This window comes from Panthera onca, chromosome E1, assembly GCF_046562875.1.
Source record: "Panthera onca isolate mPanOnc1 chromosome E1, mPanOnc1 haplotype 2, whole genome shotgun sequence".
Classification (NCBI taxonomy): Eukaryota; Metazoa; Chordata; class Mammalia; order Carnivora; family Felidae; genus Panthera; species Panthera onca.
This window is the reverse complement of record NC_138352.1, coordinates 33310459-33330339: the sequence shown is the minus strand read 5'-3', so window position 1 is coordinate 33330339 and position 19881 is coordinate 33310459. Positions and strand designations below refer to the sequence as shown.

Here is a 19881-nt window from a genome sequence, read left to right as displayed (position 1 = left end):
CTGCACCGTTCATTCTTCCTTTCTTTCACCTAGGCCCACTTCGAAGAGCCCTGACCTCAGCCTTTTGCTCGCCTCCTCTGTGTTCTGTGGCTGGGAGAGAGGGCCAGTGGGAACGTACGGCAGGGAGTTTGCAGGCTGCAAGCCAGGCTGCCTAACAGAGTGACCGACCATCCATGTCCCACTCCCCGCCGGGCCTGTCTGCACCCCGGAGGGTGTGGTGCACGGAGCATTGCCGTGGGCAGGAGGCTACCCCTGAGCCTCTCTGGGCCTCTTTGTCCCTCCTGTAAGATGGGGATCACAGCCCTGCCACGCCCGCACTACAGTGTGGTTCTAAGGAGGAGCTAATGGAGGTAAAAACAGACTACAGACCCACAGGAGATGGCTGATGCGTGGCGTCTGCGTGGAGCCGTAGCCGTTGGCCTGGGTGCAGAGCAGAGAGGAGCAGTAATGGGAGGCAGGCAGCGACTAGCATTCCACCCCTGGTTCCCTCATCTGGTGCTAGCTCAGAGCACTGGGGGTTAAGTCACATCTCTCACTAGGCCCGCAGAGGCCTTTGCACTTAGGGTCTGAGCAACCTCCCCACCAGGAACAGGATGGGGAAAAGTCTGGTAATGAACCAAGAGCACCGGCCGGGAGCTAAGTAGTGTGTGGATTGGGAGATATGGGGGATCCCTAATGGGCCTTCTCTGAGAACCCCTCCCCAGCACAGATGGGGTCCTGTTCATATGCTGCCTTATGGATCCACCCTCACTCTAGGCTCTGGCTTTTACCTCAGTCTTAGACCATATTTTATTCTGCTCAGCACTCTAGGCATCTGCCTCCTTGATTCTACCCTATTTTCCTCAAGGGCAAGGGCCATGTTGTATTCACTGCTGAACACTGCACAAAGCTGGGGACATGACTGGTGCTCAGTGACTTTGTGGAGACAGCGAGGCTCCATGGGGCCTGCAAAGGGTGTACCATGTTCCTGGCCTTGTTCTACTCAGAGGTGTTCCCAGGAGGCTGCACACAGATGCTAAGGGGGCCCAGGCACACATCACACCTAAAAAGCCCGGTCTTTCCAGATCCCTGTGAGCACCTAGATGTGGTCTTCCCCTCTTCTTTGCTGCCTCAGTTTTCCTGGACTTGTCTCAGCAAGGGGGGAAGAGGGCTTTCCTGAGTGTTGGGGAATTCCAGGCCCCCTGTCTCATCCTGAACACCTCTAGGATACCCTCATTCTCTATCAGGGTTGGTCAGCTATAGAGGGAGAAGACAGGCAGGGTGGCTGCAGAGAGGTGGGGAGAAACCTCTTTGAGTCATTCAGCAAACGCTGTCAGGTTGTGTTCTAGTCAAAGCATCCTGCCTGGCATTGGGGAGGAGACAAGATTAACATGGCATGATCCTTTCTCACAAAGAGTTCACAGTTCAGGGCAAGGGGGCAAGCACACAGATAATAGGGATAGAATGAGAAAGTACTCAGGGTTCCAATAAAAGGGTACGAAATTCAGAGGAGGAGACACCACTTCTGTCGGGGTCAGAGCTGGACTTCGTGCATGTGTGTGCACATGTGTGGTCAAGGGGCGTTTCTGGAGGCTGTGCTCCTGGCCTGGGCTGTGGACGGTCTTGGCACTCTGGCACGATAGACCCTTCTCAGGAGCAGGTGGGAATCCAAGGCAGTTCGCTCTTTGCTATTACTTTACTCCAGGAGTACTTCCCCTTAAAGAGTGGTTGTGTTCCTGAGCATGTGTCCAAATGCCAGTCCTATAAATCAATCGTGTTTTCAGTGTAATTTCCGAGCTGCTTCATCTTCCTGGGGGACAGAGGTGATTAGGGCAGTGGTTTCCTCCAGAGCTGGGGCTGGAGCTTGCTGTGTTTTTCAACCCGGACTTCCCTTTGAGGAGTTAATTCCCTATAAACTAATAATAATGTTAATACTGATAGCAGCATCACCTCCTGGCCGTAGAGTGTTGTGTGCTTTCCAAAAATCTTTTCTTACGGTTCTATTTAAAGGTACGTAGGGCTGATAGTGCCTTGCTATCTAAAAGCTGCTATTTAAAGGAACTCATTTGTCAGGAATAAAAATGTTTTTGTAATGCAGATTAACCTATCAGGTGTTGTTCCGTGCCAGTTTTTAATGGATAGTCAGTTTTTAATGGATAGTCACATTGATTTCACCTGCCCCAGTCTCTTGGGCCCCTACAGGCAGCAATGGCCATGCCTGTGCCCCCCGCTGGGGTGTTTCTCGAAGTGTGGGCTACACTTCGGATGATTTGAGATGTGATTTTAGATGGCACCTAGATGTATTTTTTGCATGTTAGTGGTTAGGTTTATATTTTAATGTATCTTAGGGGAAATATGACTTGACATCTTAGGATTTCAAAGATAATGCTTGAGATAAGGCTGTACTTTTAAGAAGTCAGTTGTGAAGAATAATATTAAGTAAACAGGAGTGCAGGTGGTATGTATGACCAAAGTGCAAAGGTGGGCTATGAACACCTGGCCTTCAGAAACACTGCTGGGCCTGCCTAAAGCCTCAGACAGCGGAGAACCTGGGATGCAGGGATCCACCTTCCAGGGGAGTGGGCTTTGTCCCCCGTCTCTAAATTCCGCTAAGGAAATGGCTGAAGGGGACCTCCCCAGTGCCTAGCTCTAGGAAGAAGAGAGAATGGCTGGGCATCCCTGCAGCTGTCTCAGCTCAGAGAGGGGCCAGCTGTCCTAAGGCTGCTGCTTGGCATGGGCACAGCCTCTAGACCCAGTGGCATCTACTCTGAGCAGATCCTGCTGGGTGCTCCTCAGAAGGTGAGGTGGCCCATGAACTGAATATTGCTGTGTGCAGAGCCATTTGGCCTAGGGCTCTGGATGGCAGGTGGCTCTGCCTGTTCAGTCCTCACTATTTTCTTGGAGGAGGTCAAAGTTCCTGGACAGATGGTATCTTGGTTTGGCCCAGACCCAAACCTTTATTTAGCCTCTAAACACTTTAGAAGACCGGGCCAGAGCTGGCTAAACCTACCTTGTAGGTACTGTCCTTACCAGAGGGACTTGACCTCTTGCGTTTGGGGGCCTCAAGCCCCCAAACTGTGTAAACTGCTGGGAATGAACCAGCCCGCGGTGGCTACGTTTCTGAAGCTCTGCTTGGGGAGGAAGTGGAGACATCGTCACTCAGAAGGCAGCTTCCCTGTACTGGACAACTGGCAAGCAGAATGGCCCATGCTGTGGGGACCCTGAGCTCTTCAGAGAACTGGCCCTGGGGATTCTGGGCATGTGGGCACCACCCCTGGAGGGCTCTTTGGGGGCAGAGACCATCTCTCTCACCTTTGAATTTGTATTCCCAGTGGCTGGCACATAGTGCAGAATGAATGAATGTCCAGCCCTGGTGATTTGTGAGACGAGACTAGCCCCGCAAGGATCGAAGAAACAATTGTGAGTTTCCAGATGATTCTAAGCCAGGAACACGGGGGTCTGAGGAAAGCAGAAAAAAAAAAAAAAAAAAAAAAAAGGAAGAGGTTTTTGGTGGTAACTGAGAACAGGCCTCTTGTTGGTAACATGTGCACAACCTAATTTCACATCCTTCAGCTCTCGGCCACCTTTACCCCTATGGCAGCCAAAACGTCAGGTCAGTGTGGCCCAGAATGCAACTCTTGGGGCTGACTACTGACTTTTGGGGGAGCTCTTTCAAGATTGGGCTCTGAGGCGGAAGTCTCTTGAGAAGAGGGTCTTGCTGAGAGGGGCTGTCACAGGGACTGGCCCAGGGCTCTGTACTCACGCCAAGGCGGATGAAAACATGGCAGCAGCTGCCGTCACCAGGTCTTCACCCGGTCCTAGTCCAGCCAGCTCTGCCGTTAAGCTCCAAATGCGCCCCGAGCGACTTCCTTTAGATGTTTGCAGGGCCCTCGGGTGAATCTATGGTTGGCAGGGAGCAGGAGGGAAGGCGAGCTCCCATTTGTCAGGCTTGGGGAGCAGCAGGGTTTGTGCGATGTGCAGGGAGGCTGCCCCCAATCTGACCATGAGGGGCCGGGGTCGTGGCCTTGCTCTAGGTTCAGACCTTGCTCCTTGAAGGGTGTGCTGCCTGCCTGAAATGCCAAGAGTTCCAAGCAGCTGGCAGTTTCCACCCGGTGCCTTTGGGTGTGGGGGTAATGACAACCCCTTCCAGATCGTGGGATTGTAGTGAGTTAATCCCTGGAAAGTTCTTAGAACTGTGCCTGGTACTTGTGAAGCCATCAATAAATAACTATTGTCCTTCCCGAAAGCTTGACGTCCATGCTGGTTTCCTAATGCTGCCGAAACAAATTACCACACCGTTAGTGGTTTAGCCCAACACAAATGTATCCTCTCACACACAAGTCTAAAAGGGTCAGCAGGGCTGCATTCCTTCTGGAAGCTTCTAGGGGCGAGAATCCATTCCCATGCCTTTTCCAGCTTCTAGAGAGGCCCCCTGTATTCCTTAGCTCGTGGCCACATCCTGACAGTGTAGCATCCTCCAGTCTTGTAGACATTTTCTTTCCCTCTTCCTGCTCCCCTTCTCTGCTCACATTGCCTTTTCTGACGCTGATTCTCTTGCCTCCCCCTCATAGACCTTTGTGATTACTGGGATAATCCAGTGTTGTCATCTCGCCTAAAAATCCTTAGCTTAATCATACCTGCAAAATCCCTTTTTCCATATAAGATGACGTATTTATAGGTTTGGGGGGTGGGATGTGGACATCTTTGGCAGGACATTGTTTTTCTATCACAGGGTCAGAGACTCTGGGGGCAGCAGCCTCTGGCCCAGATCTGATAACTGGGTTGCTGACAGAAGGCCAAGGATTCAGGCCCTCACCTGGGGTAGGCTGTGGGAACATGCTGGGGACAGGTTGTGCAACTGGGAGAAGGCCACTCTTCTCCAGACTTCAAAATTTCTGGTAGCTTCATATACTCTCCCAGCCTGTACTAGGAGTGTGCATTTGATGCCCAGAGAGGGTTCTGTCTGAGATTCCAGGGAAGCATCTGATGCTTGAAAAAGAAAAGGAGAGTGAGGAAATCATTAAAGCAGTGGAGGAGCCTGGAATTTGGTACTCAAGGACTGGGAGGGAATCCCAGCTCTGCCACTCCCTGGCTGTGTGACCCTGGGCTAGTCCCTTTCCTCTTACAAGTCCTGCCTGCTATGCAGATGGTTGCATAATGGAAAAATATAGTACCGACCTCAGTGAGGTATTTGAGGGCTAAATGCAAGCAGAAGGAACTTACAAGGTTTAATAAATGTCGGATGCCCACGTGTTAGGGGTATCGTTGTGGTGCTGGGCTTCAGGGATGTGCAAGAAGAGTGTGATGACAGTGTTTCCAAGGCCCTACAGAGTCACTGGGCAGTTAACGAGAGCTCACACGTCAGGTGGGAGGGTCGGTCCCCCAGACACTGATGTGAGAGCTGATGCTGCAGCCCAGAGACTTCAGCTGTGACTCCAAAGAGAGCTGGGATTGGGACAAGAGCAGAGCCAGAGTGGAAGAAGGCATCCTGGGCAGCAGGAACCAAAGTTCAGAGGCCAGAACACTCCAGGCATGTTGGGCAAAGAGATCTGACAGCTGTGGGGCAGGTTCGCAGGGTAAGGAGAGGCGCTAGGAGCCAGGAAAGGTGTTTAAGTGAAGAACAAGCCGGACCCCATATCACAGTGTATAGTTATAGATTTATATTTACTTGTTTGTTCGTTTTAATGTCTTTCTCTCCTCTAGAGTATAAACCACATGAGAGCAGGGATTATTGTATGTTTGCTTCCCGTTGGATCTTCAGAGTCTGGTGGGTGTTCAGTAAATATTTGCTGGACGAATAAATAAATGAACAAATGACCTAATTGAATCCCCAAATAATCGCATTTTGCGATGTTGATATTTTTTAATGTTATTTATTATTTTTAAAAATTTTAACATTTACTTATTATCGAGAGAGACAGAGCATGAGCAGGGGAGGGGCAGAGAGAGGGGGAGACACAGAATCCAAAGCAGGCTCCAGGCTCTGAGTTGTCAGCACAGAGCCCCACGTGGGGCTCAAACTCACAAACTGCGAGATCATGGCCTGAGCTAAAGTCAAACGCTTAACCTTCTGAGCCACCCAGGTGTCCCTATTTATTTATTTTTAATTCCAGTATGGTTAACATACAGTGTTACATTAGTTTCACGTGTACACTATAGTGATTCAACAATTCTATACATTGCTCAGTGCTTCTCAGAAAAAGGGTACTCTTGATCCCCTTCATCCATTTCACCCATCTCTCCACCCACCTCCCCTCTGGCAACCACCAGTTCTCTGTGGTTGAGATTTTGGTTTTTTGTTTGTCTTGTTTTTTTCTTTGTTCATTTGTTTCTTAAATCCCACGTATGAGTGAAATCATACGGTATTTCTTTCTCTGACACATTTCACTTTGCATTGTACTCTCTAGATCCATACATGTTGTTGTAACTAGCAAGGTTTTACAGTATTGATATTAAGCCCTTGACAAGCATCAGGGGTAAGGCAGTGTTCTCATGAAGGTTAACCTGGCTCTGGTGTGTGGTGTGAAGGGAGGAGAGAGAGGCAGAGGTCAGTTAGAAGAATCCGGGTGGCAGAGCCAAAGCCCACAGCAGAAAGGGAGGGGTGGAACAGAGTCCTTGTAAGAGATTAGCAAGACGGATGTTCAAGGCTAAATGGGGCACGATCACTATGGAGGAGGAGTTCTGGAGTGGGGAGGAGGCTAGTTAGGATATGTGCCTTGCACTATGAGGTGGTCAGGAAATGCTGGGGGGTGCAGCACCTTCTATTGTGGGGTTGAGCCCTTGGGGACAGGAAGATATAGTCAGAGGTGTAGCTAGAAGGCCACAGCATGGGGCTCCCATGGCCACTTCCGTCTCATTCTCTCTACCCCTCTTCTCAGTTTATACTCTTCCAGGAGCCTCCTCTGGCCCCTGTTAGGTCCTCCCATGTGATCATGCGCTGCCTCAGTCATGGCTCTGATTTCCCTTGTCACCTGTCTGTATTCCCCCATTAAACTGCCCCTTACACATGAGGCCACCTCCTTTGTTCTTTTGCTCACTACTCTAAGACTGGATAGGTGGATGGGTGGATGTCAGATAAGGAAATGTGGGAGAGAAAGGAAGATGTTAGCAGCAGGAAAATGGGTGATTGTTTTTCCTTTTTTATTCTCTATTTTCCAAATTTTCTGTAGTAAATCTACTTGGCTTTTATTCTCTATAAAAGTGTTAAAGAGAAGGAAAAAGGCAAGAAAACAGGTCCCTTGGGATGTTAGCCTCCTTTCTCCTGACCTGTTGGCTCTCGGTTTGCTCTCATACAGGTGGAAGCAGGGAAAGGCCTGGAGATGAGGAAGCTGGTTCTCTCGGGGTTCCTGGCCAGCGAAGAGATCTACATTAACCAGCTGGAAGCCTTGTTGCTGGTGAGTGCTCTGACCTCAGTGTCAGGCTCAAAAACTACTTTGGGGGTTGAAGAAGAAAGGAGACCTGGATCAGTCTTTCTCTGTGGGCAGAGTCTTTGGTGTTGCTCTGCTGACAGCTTGGCAATGGGTGGCCGGGGGTCATTGCCAGAAAGGGCCTGTGCCTTTCAGCCCTGGCTCTCCATTACCTGATCTGGGAAAGCACACAGGCATTACTAATCAATCACAGCACTCTGTCCAGGTCAGGGGGTGGGGTCCCAGCCTATGCCTCCACACTGCTCAGGGTGGTCTCTACCAGTCAATCAAACTGAGCCCTCTTAGTCGTTCCTGGTGCCAGTCCTTCCTCCTCCCTGGAGTCGTGAGCCGTTCACCCCATCCCGAGGCCCTGTGGCAGGAAAGGTGAGGTGGAAGGGTGTCTGTGTCTCTTGAGAATCACCATAGCTCTGATGCATTAGACCAACCCCAGCCCTCTATGAAGGTGCCTCAGTTTCCTCCCAAGATGGAGGCATGGCGAGACTCAGCCTGGGAGGGAAATACTATTTATTTATTTATTTTTAATGTTTATTTATGAGCTGTCAGCACAGAGCCCCACACGGGGCTCGACCTCATGAACAGTGAGATCGTAACCTGAGCCGAAGTCAGACAGCTTAACCGACTGAGCCGCCAAGGCGCCCCAAAATACTATTAATATTAGGTAAAAGTAGTACACAGATGTAAGATGTTTTTGCCTTTGAAGAAAATGCTCATTAGATGCAGCTGGGTAGTTTGCAGAGTAACTTTGGCAGGTCAAGTTCTTTCCCCTGCGTGTTTTGCCTTCTGAGACGTAGGATGGTATCAGTCACAGGGGGCATAAGAAACGTAGATGAGTAGAAACTCATTCTTACAAGAACCGTAAGATGCACATTTCTGTACTTGCTGTGATGTGAGATGTCGTCACCCGGAGTCTCGGGTGGGACTTGGTATTTATTACCCAAGGAATAACTATCGAAATGTGCAGGTACTTTGCGACACCCTGAGCTCAGTTTGGGACAGCTCTCCCCGGGAGTTTATTGGTAGGCACAGCAAGTGTTTTTCAAGTGGTGGACGGTATGGCAGATAGGACTGTGGTCTGAGGCCAGAACTAGGGCAAGACTTGACTGTGCTGTTAATCACAGACTCATTGCACTGTTTTTCATACTGTGCATCTGAACCCATTAGTGAGTTTGTGAAGTCAACATAGTAGGTTGAACCAGTGTGTTTTTTTAAAAGAGAAGGAAAATGTCAGCGTGCATCGCACGTAGTAAGAATAGGTACTATTTTGTGAAACTTTGGGTTTGTTGTATGGATGCGTATATGTATGTGTGTCCTGGGCCACGTTATTTCTCACACGTGTTGTGGTTTTGAAAACCACTGGCTTTGGGCAAGCCACGCATAATATCCTGGAGCCTCGTTTTCCTCATCTGAAGCTGAGAATAATCCCACTACCCTCTCTCTCTCCTTCATGGGGTTGAGAAGGTCAGGTGATCCTTGGGGGGACCTAGTATAAATGCCAGGCACTTAGGCACTCAATTAGCTGAAGGAAGGAAGACAAGCAGAGGGCCAGTCAGACACATGTGAAATACCTCTCACACACTGAATTGCCACACCAAAATGAGGGGGCGTAGTTGTCATTACGAAAAGGATGCCCGTTTGAAAGGAGTTCAGACAAAGGAACCAGACTGCTCACCAGAATCCCTGCTTGACCGCTTTCTAACTCTAGCCCTTCAGCACATTGATGAGCCTTTGTGGCCCATTTTCTCCATCTGCAAAATGCTTGCACTGATACTAGTAGGCACTCTGCTCATGGGGTTGTTGTGGGGACGAGATGAGCGTGTATGTGCAGCTCGTAGAGCCTAAGTGTTAGCTGCTGCTGTTATTTTCTCCGGGGCTGAGAGAGACTCAGGTTAGGGCTTGTTTCTGTCAACACACCCTTTCCCCAAAGGAAGGGGAGGCCCATCCTCATCAGAGGCGAGCCACTCGTAGATGCCAACTTGCATTCTTGTCAGTCATTGGGCCCCATGTGAATTTCCGTTTGTCCCAGCAAAGATAGCAACAGGTTTAGGGGCCAAGACACTCCCTCCCTGCTTCGCCTTTCTAACAGCTTCATGCCTCAGAGGCAAAACCTGTGAGGCTGGAGCCCCAGTCCAGAGGTGACCCAGGGCGCATCGCTCCTTCCCTCCACCCCCCAGAGTTTGTTCATCCCAGGCCCCTGATTGGTTCTTTCTTGAGCAGTGGCAGGAGGGAGGGGAGAGACTATCTAGGAGGGCTGGCCTGTGCTGGAGGGCCCCAGGAAGAGGGGGCAGGACCCTCCACAGCCACAGCCTCAGATAATAAGCCTCAGAGATAAGGAATCAAACCTCCCTGCCCCCTCCTTGAGCTATAGAACCCTCCCCTCGTGGCTGCGTGGTTGCTAAAGCCCTTTGCTCTTTGTGGGGGCAGGGGATGACCTGACCAAGGGGCCTGGAGAAGAAAACCTGTCCTCTCCATGGTCCGCGCCCAGATCTCCTACTCATCACCAGACTCTCGACCCTCGTCCCCTGGCTCTGCTCATACTGTGTTTGTGTTCGACTGTTCTCAGCTTCACACTTCCTGATATGCAGATGGCTGGGTGTGTGTGGTGTGTGTACTCAACACCAAATGCGCGCGCGCACACACACACACACACACACACACACACACACGCAGCCAGGACCTACACAGGAGCCTCTGTTCCTGCCCCCTGGGTGGTTGGCTAGGGTAGGGTTTGGTAATCTGGAAACCTCCAGGTTCCTGGTTGGCTCAGATTACAAGCAAAGTAGGTCTGGGAGCCTGGACTGAAGGGGGGGGGGGGGCGGGTGGAGGAAGGGAGACAAATCAAATGCAGGAAATTCTGCATCTTCCCCACCATGGGGAATGTGTGAGGAATGTGTGAAGTGAGCTCAGGTGCTGCCCCCTGGCCCTCACCTAAAGCTCTTCCCACCTCTGGCCCTCCTCTCTCAGCCTCTCATTTAGGCAGTTAACTTTGGGGTTCTCAGGTTCTTTATCTGTAAAACAGGTTAACTATGCCTCCCTCTCTGGGTTCCGGGAGGAGGAGTAAACCCAGGCCTTCTGGGATAGGAAGTGGAGGAGTTGGGCAGATTTCTTCCCCCTGTTTCAAAAGCCAAGTTGCTGGGGGACAGAGCTGACAGATCGCTGTGTGAAGTCCCACTATGAGTCAGAACCCACCTGGCCCATCTTCCTGAGAAGCACTTCATGGGAACTCGAGCGCCAGGCTTGACTCTGAGGTCCCTCCGTGATCCTCTCAAGAATCTTTTTCTCCTCTGATAAAATGGAGAGCCAGGGACCACCCTTGCTCCCTGCAGCAGGATTCTGGGAGTGCTAACACTTGGGCAGAAGAACAGTGCTGGATCAAAGTTCAGTGTGGGGTTGCCTTGGCCTTGCAGCCATCTGGACCCGAGGCCTGGATTCAGGGCTTCACCAGATTAAAGTGAACTGCCTTCAAGGGTTTCTGGCCAGCCGGGGCTCACACACACCCATCACTCCCCTCTCCCCCGAGTGAAATCAGAGCTGAGACCAAAGGTCCCCAACCCTGTCCTGAGAACCCTGTGATGGCCGGAGTGCAGCCCCTGTCCATGTGACCTACTGCTGGTGAGCACCCATTTCTTCCTTTTTTGTAGACAGAGTGGGAGGTTCAGGAGGAAGCAGAGTGGTCAGATCTTATCTTTGCATAGGTGGCGGAGGAGTGCATCCCCAGCAGCTCCTGAGAAATCCTGACCCTTTGTCTTCCCAGGACTATTCCCTCCCTAGTGGGGACTGCACTCAGGCAGGAGCAAGGAGTAAAGGTTCTGGGAGTCTGTGGTGACTTGTCTGTCCACTGGATTCCTGGTAGAGGAAAAAAGGATTAAGTAGGACAGTGATCTTGAGGACCATCTCTGTGTCCTTCAGGGAATCCCGGAAGCCCTAAAGCCGAGCGGGGCCACCCACCTGGGGTTGGGAGAACAATATTCCCTTTCTCCTGGCCCCTGGTTCCTTCTGTTTCCCTCCCTGGCATGCTCACCCATGCCCCACCCACCCTCCACCTGCTCAGATCTTCCCAAACCTCAAGGTTCTGTTCCTGTCACCTCCTCTGTGAAGCCCTCGGAGCTGTGCCGGCACAACCAACCTTGGGACCACTTGGTTGGTGCTGACAGCCCAAGATGGGTGATATCCTATCTCGCTTTGCCCACTAGATTGTTTCATTTGTGTTGGTCCATGTTACCCAAATAGATTATAACGTTCTCCAGAGCAAGGATCATGAGTCAGAAAAAGAAATCTCCTGTAAAGAAAACTGGACCCCCATCACTCCCCTGCCTCACCCTCATTGCAAGGGCTTACAAGCTGCCTGTCTTCCCTGCCCCATCTGGCCTCTGCTCGGTCCTCCAGCCCCGCTCCTCCCCCTTGCCCAGGCACACAGGCTCACTGCCTTCTTCCGGCTCCTGTCTCTCGCCAAGACCGTACCTACCTCGGGACCAGCGTTGAGGAAGCCTGCCTCGAATACTGTCCTCTGCACCCCCATGCTTCCGTTTCAGGGTAAATGTTCCTTTCTGGGAGAAGCTGTCCTTCCCCACCCTGTCTCAGGAGGTCCCCTTCTTATTTCTTTCACTGCACTTCTATGTAAATTATGTGTCTGTCTCCCCTACTGGATGGGAGGCTCCACTGGCTCAGGGATTGGGTGTGTTGTGAATCACTGAATACCCTGGTCTGGCCTCACATGAGGCACTTGGTACATTATTTGTGGGGTGAGTAATAATAATAGTAGCAGCTAACACTATTGACTGCCGTCTGTATGCCAGGCACATACTTGGTATTTTATATAAATTACGGCTTTTGATCTGCCCATCAGTGTTCTCAAGAAGGTAATATTATCTCAGTTTTACAAATGAGGCTGCTGAGGCCCAGATGCTAAGTGATGTGCCCACAGCTATTAAGTGGCAGAGCGGAGACTCAAGCCCACACCCCCTGGCCTGCCCCAGGTTAAACCCCATCCTACCTCCCTAGCAAAGCCTGGACATTAGGGTTAGCTAAAAGAGTCAGAAGGAAGGCTCTGCTTTTCCCTGCCTTTATCATTTCTGGACTTTTTTTTAGAGCTGGGAAGATGAGGGAGCTGGCATTCAGAGCATCATCTGGGTATTTGAGTAGATGGGACTTCCTCTTATGGATAGACATGACCCTGCCACCACCAGAGAGCCGGATGGGAGGAGCGCGGGAAGCTTGCCTGGAGTTTGGCTGCTGTGGGAGCTCGAGCTGATAGTCATCTCTCAGAGTGAGCCAGTGATAACTTCGGTCTCCCTCAGTGTCGGTGTTCCATCCAGTCCAGCACTGAGTCGCCCATTATCTGCTTGAATGCTTCTCTGGTTGGAAAGCTCACTACCCAATCCTATAAGACAATGGGGGACAGCTCTAGTGAGGCCACACCTGTCCCCATAACTTCTGGTTGTTCCTGGGTCTCCAGAGTGACTCAGGGTAAGTCAAAGGCCTCTTTCCACACAGAGCCCTTCAGCTAGATGAAGAATATTAACCATGTCTGACTCAGGCTTCTGTCTTCCTGGTGAATGTGCCTGCTTCTCCTATACTTTCTCTATGTGGCAGGTTTCCAGACCCTGTCTCCTGGAGGGCCTCTGGAGTGCAGTCGAGGCATCTTTTGGAGGCTTAGGGCTGAGGAAGGCCAACTTAGGAAGAGCTCTTTATCTTTCAGTATCAGGGGGTTTTTGTTTGTTTGTTTGTTTCAACTATAAATTTTATTTTATTTTATTTTATTTTATATTTTATTTTATTTTATATTTTATTTTATTTTATTTTATTTTATTTTATTTTATTTTATTTTATTTTATTTTATTTTATTTTATTTTAACGTTTATTTATTTTTGGGACAGAGAGAGACAGAGCATGAACAGGGGAGGGGCAGAGAGAGAGGGAGACACAGAATCGGAAACAGGCTCCAGGCTCTGAGCCATCAGCCCAGAGCCCGACGCGGGGCTCGAACTCACGGACCGCGAGATCGTGACCTGAGCTGAAGTCGGACACTTAACCGACTGAGCCACCCAGGCGCCCCTCAACTATAAATTTTAATAGCTTTTTTTTTTTCCTGGAATATTTACTCATTACTCACAGGCAATCACCCTGAAGAAAATGCACCCAAGTCCCATTTTCCTACAAGTCCTATTTTGGGGCATTAAGGTGATAGTTCCAGCTTCCAGCCAGTGTTAGGGAGTGGTCCTGTGTTATTGTCTGTCACCTCATCTGCTCCACCTGTAGGCCCTGGAGAGTTTTGGTGCAGACAAGCAGAGGTTACAGATAAGTTTCATCTTACATGTCAACCTCAGCACTGCGAAAGAGTCTGAGACCACAACCAAGCTCATTTAGAAAGAGCATTGTGATTGATTAGAGATGTCTGCCACAGGTATAGGAGGTAGGACAGGGGCATGCGTGCCACCTTGCTCGCTCTCTATATACTAAGTGATGGGAACTTGAAATGTCAGTGCAGCTGATGTTGGTCTTGGGTCTCTGTGAGACACTACCCCAAAATCCTAGAATCATGTTGTGTTTCTTGGAAGTAGCTAAGGGGTTGAGTTCCCAGTCAACCCTCCCTTCCACTGAAGTGTGACAAGGGAGCTTATGACTCAGAGCACAAGGCCATTGTGGAAGAAGGACATGTCCTTTTAAACCAATAACCAAAGTCCATACAGGCTAGGGGCAGGGGCCCCTTGGGGGATGAGGGCGTGGGGGAAATATGTCCTGGTGGTAATTAAGCCTGGGGCCTGGGAGGGCTGCTGGACCAGGCCCTGGCTGCCAGGTCCCCTCGCGGTTGGGCATGGCTTGTCGGAGCCTATGACAGCAGCTACTTGATACAAACCACACTTCAGGTGCCCTGCCCTCAGTGGCCTTGTCTAGGTACCACTCCAGCTGCAGGAAAGGCTCATCAGTGCCCTGGGCCTTCTGACCCTCCGGTTTATGTGCCTCTCACCTCCTCTCTGCCTTCCTCCTCACTTCCAGCCCATGAAACCCCTGAAGGCCACAGCTACCACCTCCCAGCCCGTGCTCACCATCCAACAGATTGAGACAATCTTCTACAAGATCCAGGACATCTACGAGATCCACAAGGAGTTCTATGACAACCTCTGCCCCAAGGTGCAGCAGTGGGACAGCCAGGTCACCATGGGCCACCTCTTCCAGAAGCTGGTGAGTTTTCTGTTGATGGAGAGTCCTTATCCAGTGTCTCGGTGGAGCTGCTGGTGTTGGGAGAGGACCGGTCATCCCTAGCCCTTTTTGGCCTCCTTGAAGGCCTGGGTCATTTCTGAGTCCTGGAGGAAAGCCTGGGCCTCTGTTGTATGGGGACCTCGGCCTAGTGCCTCAACTCCTGGTCTCCCATGGTGAAGCCCTAAGTGCTTCCAGGGATGTGAGAGGCTATATGCATAGGTTTCTCTCTCCCCAAGGGAGTTCAAGGGCTGGAACAAATGCTCACTTGCTGGGCTTCAGGTCCCCTGTTCTCAGCTGATAGAGGAGCATGTGCCAGATGGGCGGGCAGGGACTGCTCACTTGGGACACCTTGGGCATTTGCCACACCTCAGTGCTGCCTCTGAAGTGAACAGTCAGATGGGACACGGGTCAGCTCTCCTGAGGGATTGCAAGGGAGGGAAAGGTATGAGGAGGTAGAATTACTGTGCAGACATACTGTTGGGAAAGGCTTGCAGAGATCTTCCAGTTCCTGAGCCTTCTGTGACACCCTCCCCTGGCTCTGACACTGTCTCTGGCTGTGTCCCCTGGAGGGTCCCCAGGTCAGACCCACAGAGCCCCCAACCCCACTCTTCCCTGGTCTTTCTCTGCCTATAACTTCTGCCTGCCCAGAGGGCAGGAAGAGACAGCCAGTCAGGAGTCTTTGTTCTCTGGGTGTGAATGGTAGGGGTAAGGAGCAGTGCCTTTCCTTTACCTCCCCTGCAGTGGTGGGACTGGTTGAATGGACAGACCTGTATTTTGCTTACACTGGGGAAAACTCTTGCTTGGATACTCCTGCGACCTCATGCTCAGCACGATCAGAACTGAACTTACTGTGTCTGAAGTTCTTTGCTTTTCTTCCTGCCTCTGTCTCAATGGGTGCTGCCACCATCCCAGCCACCATCCATCCATGCCTCCCTTGGACTAGTCCTTGGCACCTCCTCTGCCCCACCACCTTCCCCGTCCTGAAGCCCTCCCCGCATCCCAAGGAGTCCACTTTAAAGCTTACAGCTGCCTGCTTGTCCCCACCCTCATCTCATTAGTGACTCCTGCTTCTGGGCCCGCCTCCCCAGCAGCCTCCCAACCCTTAGCTACTGGCAGGAGAGAGTTATCTGAACTCCTGACCAGACCTTGCTTCTCCCCTGCTTAAATCTCTCCCCCTTGCCCATTGGATAAGTAAATACCAGGCTCTGAGGAACCTGAGACCCTTTGCATGCTGGCCTCTGTCCACCCCCCGGCCTCTGGCTGCTGCCTCCCCCATCCTTGTGCCCCCTGACACCGAACTTTCTATTCTTAGTTCATGCAGCAGACACTCTTGACCTCTCTGTTCTGGCAGCTCTAGCTGCCTGAAATGTCCTTCCCCATCTGTTCCCAGCTTAGAACAGCCTCCTTCGAGAAGCTTTACCCAGACCTTCGAACAAAGCCCCTATGCTTATCCCCTCAGTGAACACTGTACCTGCCTGACTCCCCAAAACCATAAGCTCTGAGAGAACAGACTGTGTTTGCTTCATCATTAGATCCCAGAACCATCCCAGTGCCCAATACATGAATGAATGAATGAATGAATGAGTGCACCATGACCTTGACCACTGGGACTAGGGAGAACTTGGAAGAGCATTGAGGGAGACATCACAGGACCTGAGGTCTGTGTCCTGAGAGGCCAGCAGTGTTATAGGGACATAGCTTCTAGAGGCACAGCTGACTTTGAATCCTGGCTCTGCCACAGATTGAACCTGTGACTTCGTGTACAACCTCTTTGTGACTCAGCTTCCTCATCTGTAAAAAAGAGGATAATAACAGTATTTACCCCATTGAATTGTTGTGAGGACTACATGAGTTATTACCTGAAAAGTGCTTGGAACGGGGCCTGGAACATAATACATTAGTAAATACTCCATAGTTAGCCAGTAACGTTACTGTTATTGCCATTACCACTGTCATCGTCGTCATTGTTGTTATACTTAGCTAGAGGCACCCCAGAAGGTAGTATGCAAGGGAACCCCACGCTCCTGGTTCTAGCAGCCCCAGTGTGCTTGCGCCAGGTCAGGGATGGTGAATACCCAGTCACCACTCCTGGCCTGGTCCCAGGAGCCTGAGCTGATCAGCTTGGGAGGGCATAAGAGAGCTGACCAGAGCTGGGGTAGGGGGTGTAGGCCCGAGCATAGTGGAAAGACTGTCCCAGTTTATCTTTGTCACTTGGACCCTGCTGTCACGAGGGTCCCCGCATTCTGGTCTCAGCCCCACAGGCCTGGGTTGTGAATTTGCTTCCCCACCTTCCCTCCTCCAACATCAGGAACTGCTATCTGAAGCCCCTGGAGCTGCAGGCTTGGGAGGGCTGGGGTGGAGCTGGGGCAGTCCAGGCATCTGGAGGCAGTTTATTTTCAGCTGGTCTCCATTACTGAGAGAAGGGAATTAGCATCTCTGCTATTTGTTTTATGAGATCACCCCAGTGCCAAGCTGCTGTTTCCAAGCAACCTCCACTTCCCAGTTAATGGCCCTGGTGGGCCCGGCCTTGGGTTCTACAGACAAGGATATGCCATGGAGATGGCAGTGCCTGGGGTGGTCAGTGACCCCCTACACACAGGTCTTCTGCTCACGTAGTTCCTGCTCTCACTCCTGTCCTGCTACTCCCTGAGGCAGTAGGATGGAAAGGTAGGGTTCCAACCTGGGCAGCCAGCCTTTATCGTTCTTGTGGGAAAGGGGGACAAGGAGAGCACATACCTGGAAGAAAAATAGCAATGATTTTTACTTTGGTTTAGGAAGCAGCTGTCTAGAACCTTCCCCGTAGCTTGGGACACCAGTGGGCCAATACTCCCCTTGGAGAAGGAACTGAGCTCCATCCCTTCCTGCCCTTCTCCCAAGATTTTTCTTTTTTTTGCAAAGTCTGGCCTGTCTGGGGCTGAGACCTGCACAGCTCTGGCCTTGGCTTCTCTGCAAGCATCCCAGTGCTCATCTTCCCCTCTGGCTTTCCTGGCCCACACCTGCCAGCTTCCACCTGCCCCACCTCTTTGGGATCTTAAGGAGCACAAGGATTCTGCAGAAAGCAGAGCAGTGCAGAATGGGGTTCAAGGGCAGCCCACTTTCCCCAGCACCTTGGCAGGATCCCCCGAGGGAGCCCCGTAGCAGCTGAACCTCCTTGCTACTTCATTGAAAAAGATTTTAAAGCAGAAATTCTAGAGAATAATGTAGCAAACAACTGTGCACTCATCTCCCAGAATTAACAGATGTTAAGCTCTGAAGATATACAGAAAGGCTTTTTAATCAAGAAAACAAAGCCTTACAGATGAAGTCTCTCTCTCTCTCTCTTTCCCTTGCCCTTCTGCTCAACCTAGAAGCAGCTACTGGAATGAATTTGGTGTGTCGCCTTCTGGGCTGTAGTTTGTGTTTTTTATTATGGGTCTGTATCTTTTTATGGCCTTACATGTACTTTTTACATGTATATATTTTGCAATTCAGTCAACATTTGTTTTGGAACTTGTCAGTGTTACTACACAGAGATCTAGTTCATTCATTTGAACTGTACTGTGTGTGTGGATTCCCCTTTTTTGTGACCATTTGTTATCAGTCTTTTCACAGGAGGAAGAGCAAAGCAGTGAATACACTTGCCCACATTTCCTTGGGAACACACATATGCAAGTTTCTCTAGAGCAGTGCTTCCAGTACAAATATAGTGCGAGCCATATATGTAATTTAAATTTTCTAGTAGCCCTATTCTTAAAAGGAAAAACACAGAGGGATGCCTGGGTGGCTCAGTCGGTTAAGCGTCCAACTTCGGCTCAGGTCATGATCTCATGGTTCATGAGTTCAAGCCCTGCATGGGACTCTGTGCTGACAGCTCGGAGCCTGGAGCCTGATTCAGATTCTGTGTCTCCCTCTCTCTGCCCCTCCCCATTCATGCACTCTCACTCTCTCTCTCTCTCAAAAATAAAGAAACATTAAAAAAAAATTTTTTTTAAAGATTTTAAGTAATCTCTACACCTAACGTGGGGCTCAAACCCACAACCCCGAGATCAAGAGTTGCACGCTCCACAACTGAGCCAGCCAGGCGATCAGGCACTGTACCTTTAAGTGCTGTGCCTTATACTCAGCATGGGGAGTGGGGTACTGAACAGGCTACACGTGCCCTCCCTGCTCCAGCTAATTCCAGACTATGAAAGACGTGTGAGGCATTCAGGGGCTTCAAACCCTGAGAGACCTTGATGATGCTAAATAAAGCCAAATGCTCTTGAGTTTCTAGCATGCCAACAAAGGCCCTGCCCTGCTCCCCCCAGCCCCCAGTACCCTCTTGTTAACCTTATTGGCTGAGCTGGTTTCCACGGAAACAGTTAAGTTCAAAGGGGTACCGTAGTATGTTCATCCTACCTTTCCCTCTCTGTTCCCACATAGCCCTTTGGAGCTAAGTCAGAAGTTCTGAGTGCTAAGGGAGCTCCAGGTGCCCTGCTTAGGCTTTCATCCATTCATTAATCCTCTCTCCCATCCCACCCCTGCCCTCCTCTCTCTCTCTTCTCCCTTCTCCCTGCAGGCCAGCCAGCTTGGCGTGTACAAAGCGTTTGTGGATAACTATAAAGTCGCTCTGGAGACCGCTGAGAAGTGCAGCCAGTCCAACAATCAATTCCAGAAGATCTCGGAGGTGGGCAGCTCCCTGCACAGCCCCCGCTACAACCTGGAGCCTTCCAGCCTTCTGGCCTGTTGCCAGTTAGGGAAATGGTTCCCCTGAGGGTAACACTTAGACTGACATTTGCTTTCTCACACTTGATATTTTCCCCCTTAATATAAGAATAACGATTCGTTTGATTTTGTTATTCTGTTTAGGTTATTCTATGTTAGAACAGAGGAGGCAAAAAAGAAAAAAGGCAGTATTTTCCCAATATGGTAGTGACCTTGAGCAAGTCACTTCCCTTCTCTTGGCCTTATTTCCTCTTCTGTCCAGTGAGGTATCTGGATGTTTCAGCTCAACCCAGACTTGCTTGATAAGAACCACCAGGAGCACTGTTTAAAATGCAGATCTTCAGACACCTTCCCTGGTGCTTCAATTCAGAGGGTTTGGGTGGGACCCAGGAGTCTATATTTTTAACAAGCTTCCCAGTGATTTTATGAGCAGGAAGATTTGAAGAGGTCTAAACTAGGTGGTGTGTGTGGTGTTTTGTTTTTTTTTTTTAGTGTTTATTTATTTATTTTTGAGAGACAGAGTGGGGAAGGGCAGAGAGAGAGGGAGCTACAGAATCCAAAGCAGGATCCAGACTCAGGCTCCCAGAATTAACAG

The 19881-nt window shown here is 50.5% G+C and overlaps 1 protein-coding gene across 4 annotated transcripts in view; it reads left to right on the top strand.

The window, feature by feature from the left end:
* The window catches only part of ABR (ABR activator of RhoGEF and GTPase), a 182802-nt gene that overhangs the window by 102912 nt on the left and 60009 nt on the right, over nt 1-19881 (top strand). For all 4 annotated transcript variants that reach the window (XM_060646871.3, XM_060646874.3, XM_060646872.3 and 1 more), the window contains 3 exons: nt 7275-7373; nt 14400-14585; nt 19141-19248. In XM_060646871.3, coding sequence (XP_060502854.1) covers nt 7275-7373; nt 14400-14585; nt 19141-19248 — 393 coding nt within the window. The remainder of the gene's footprint in view (nt 1-7274; nt 7374-14399; nt 14586-19140; nt 19249-19881) is intronic.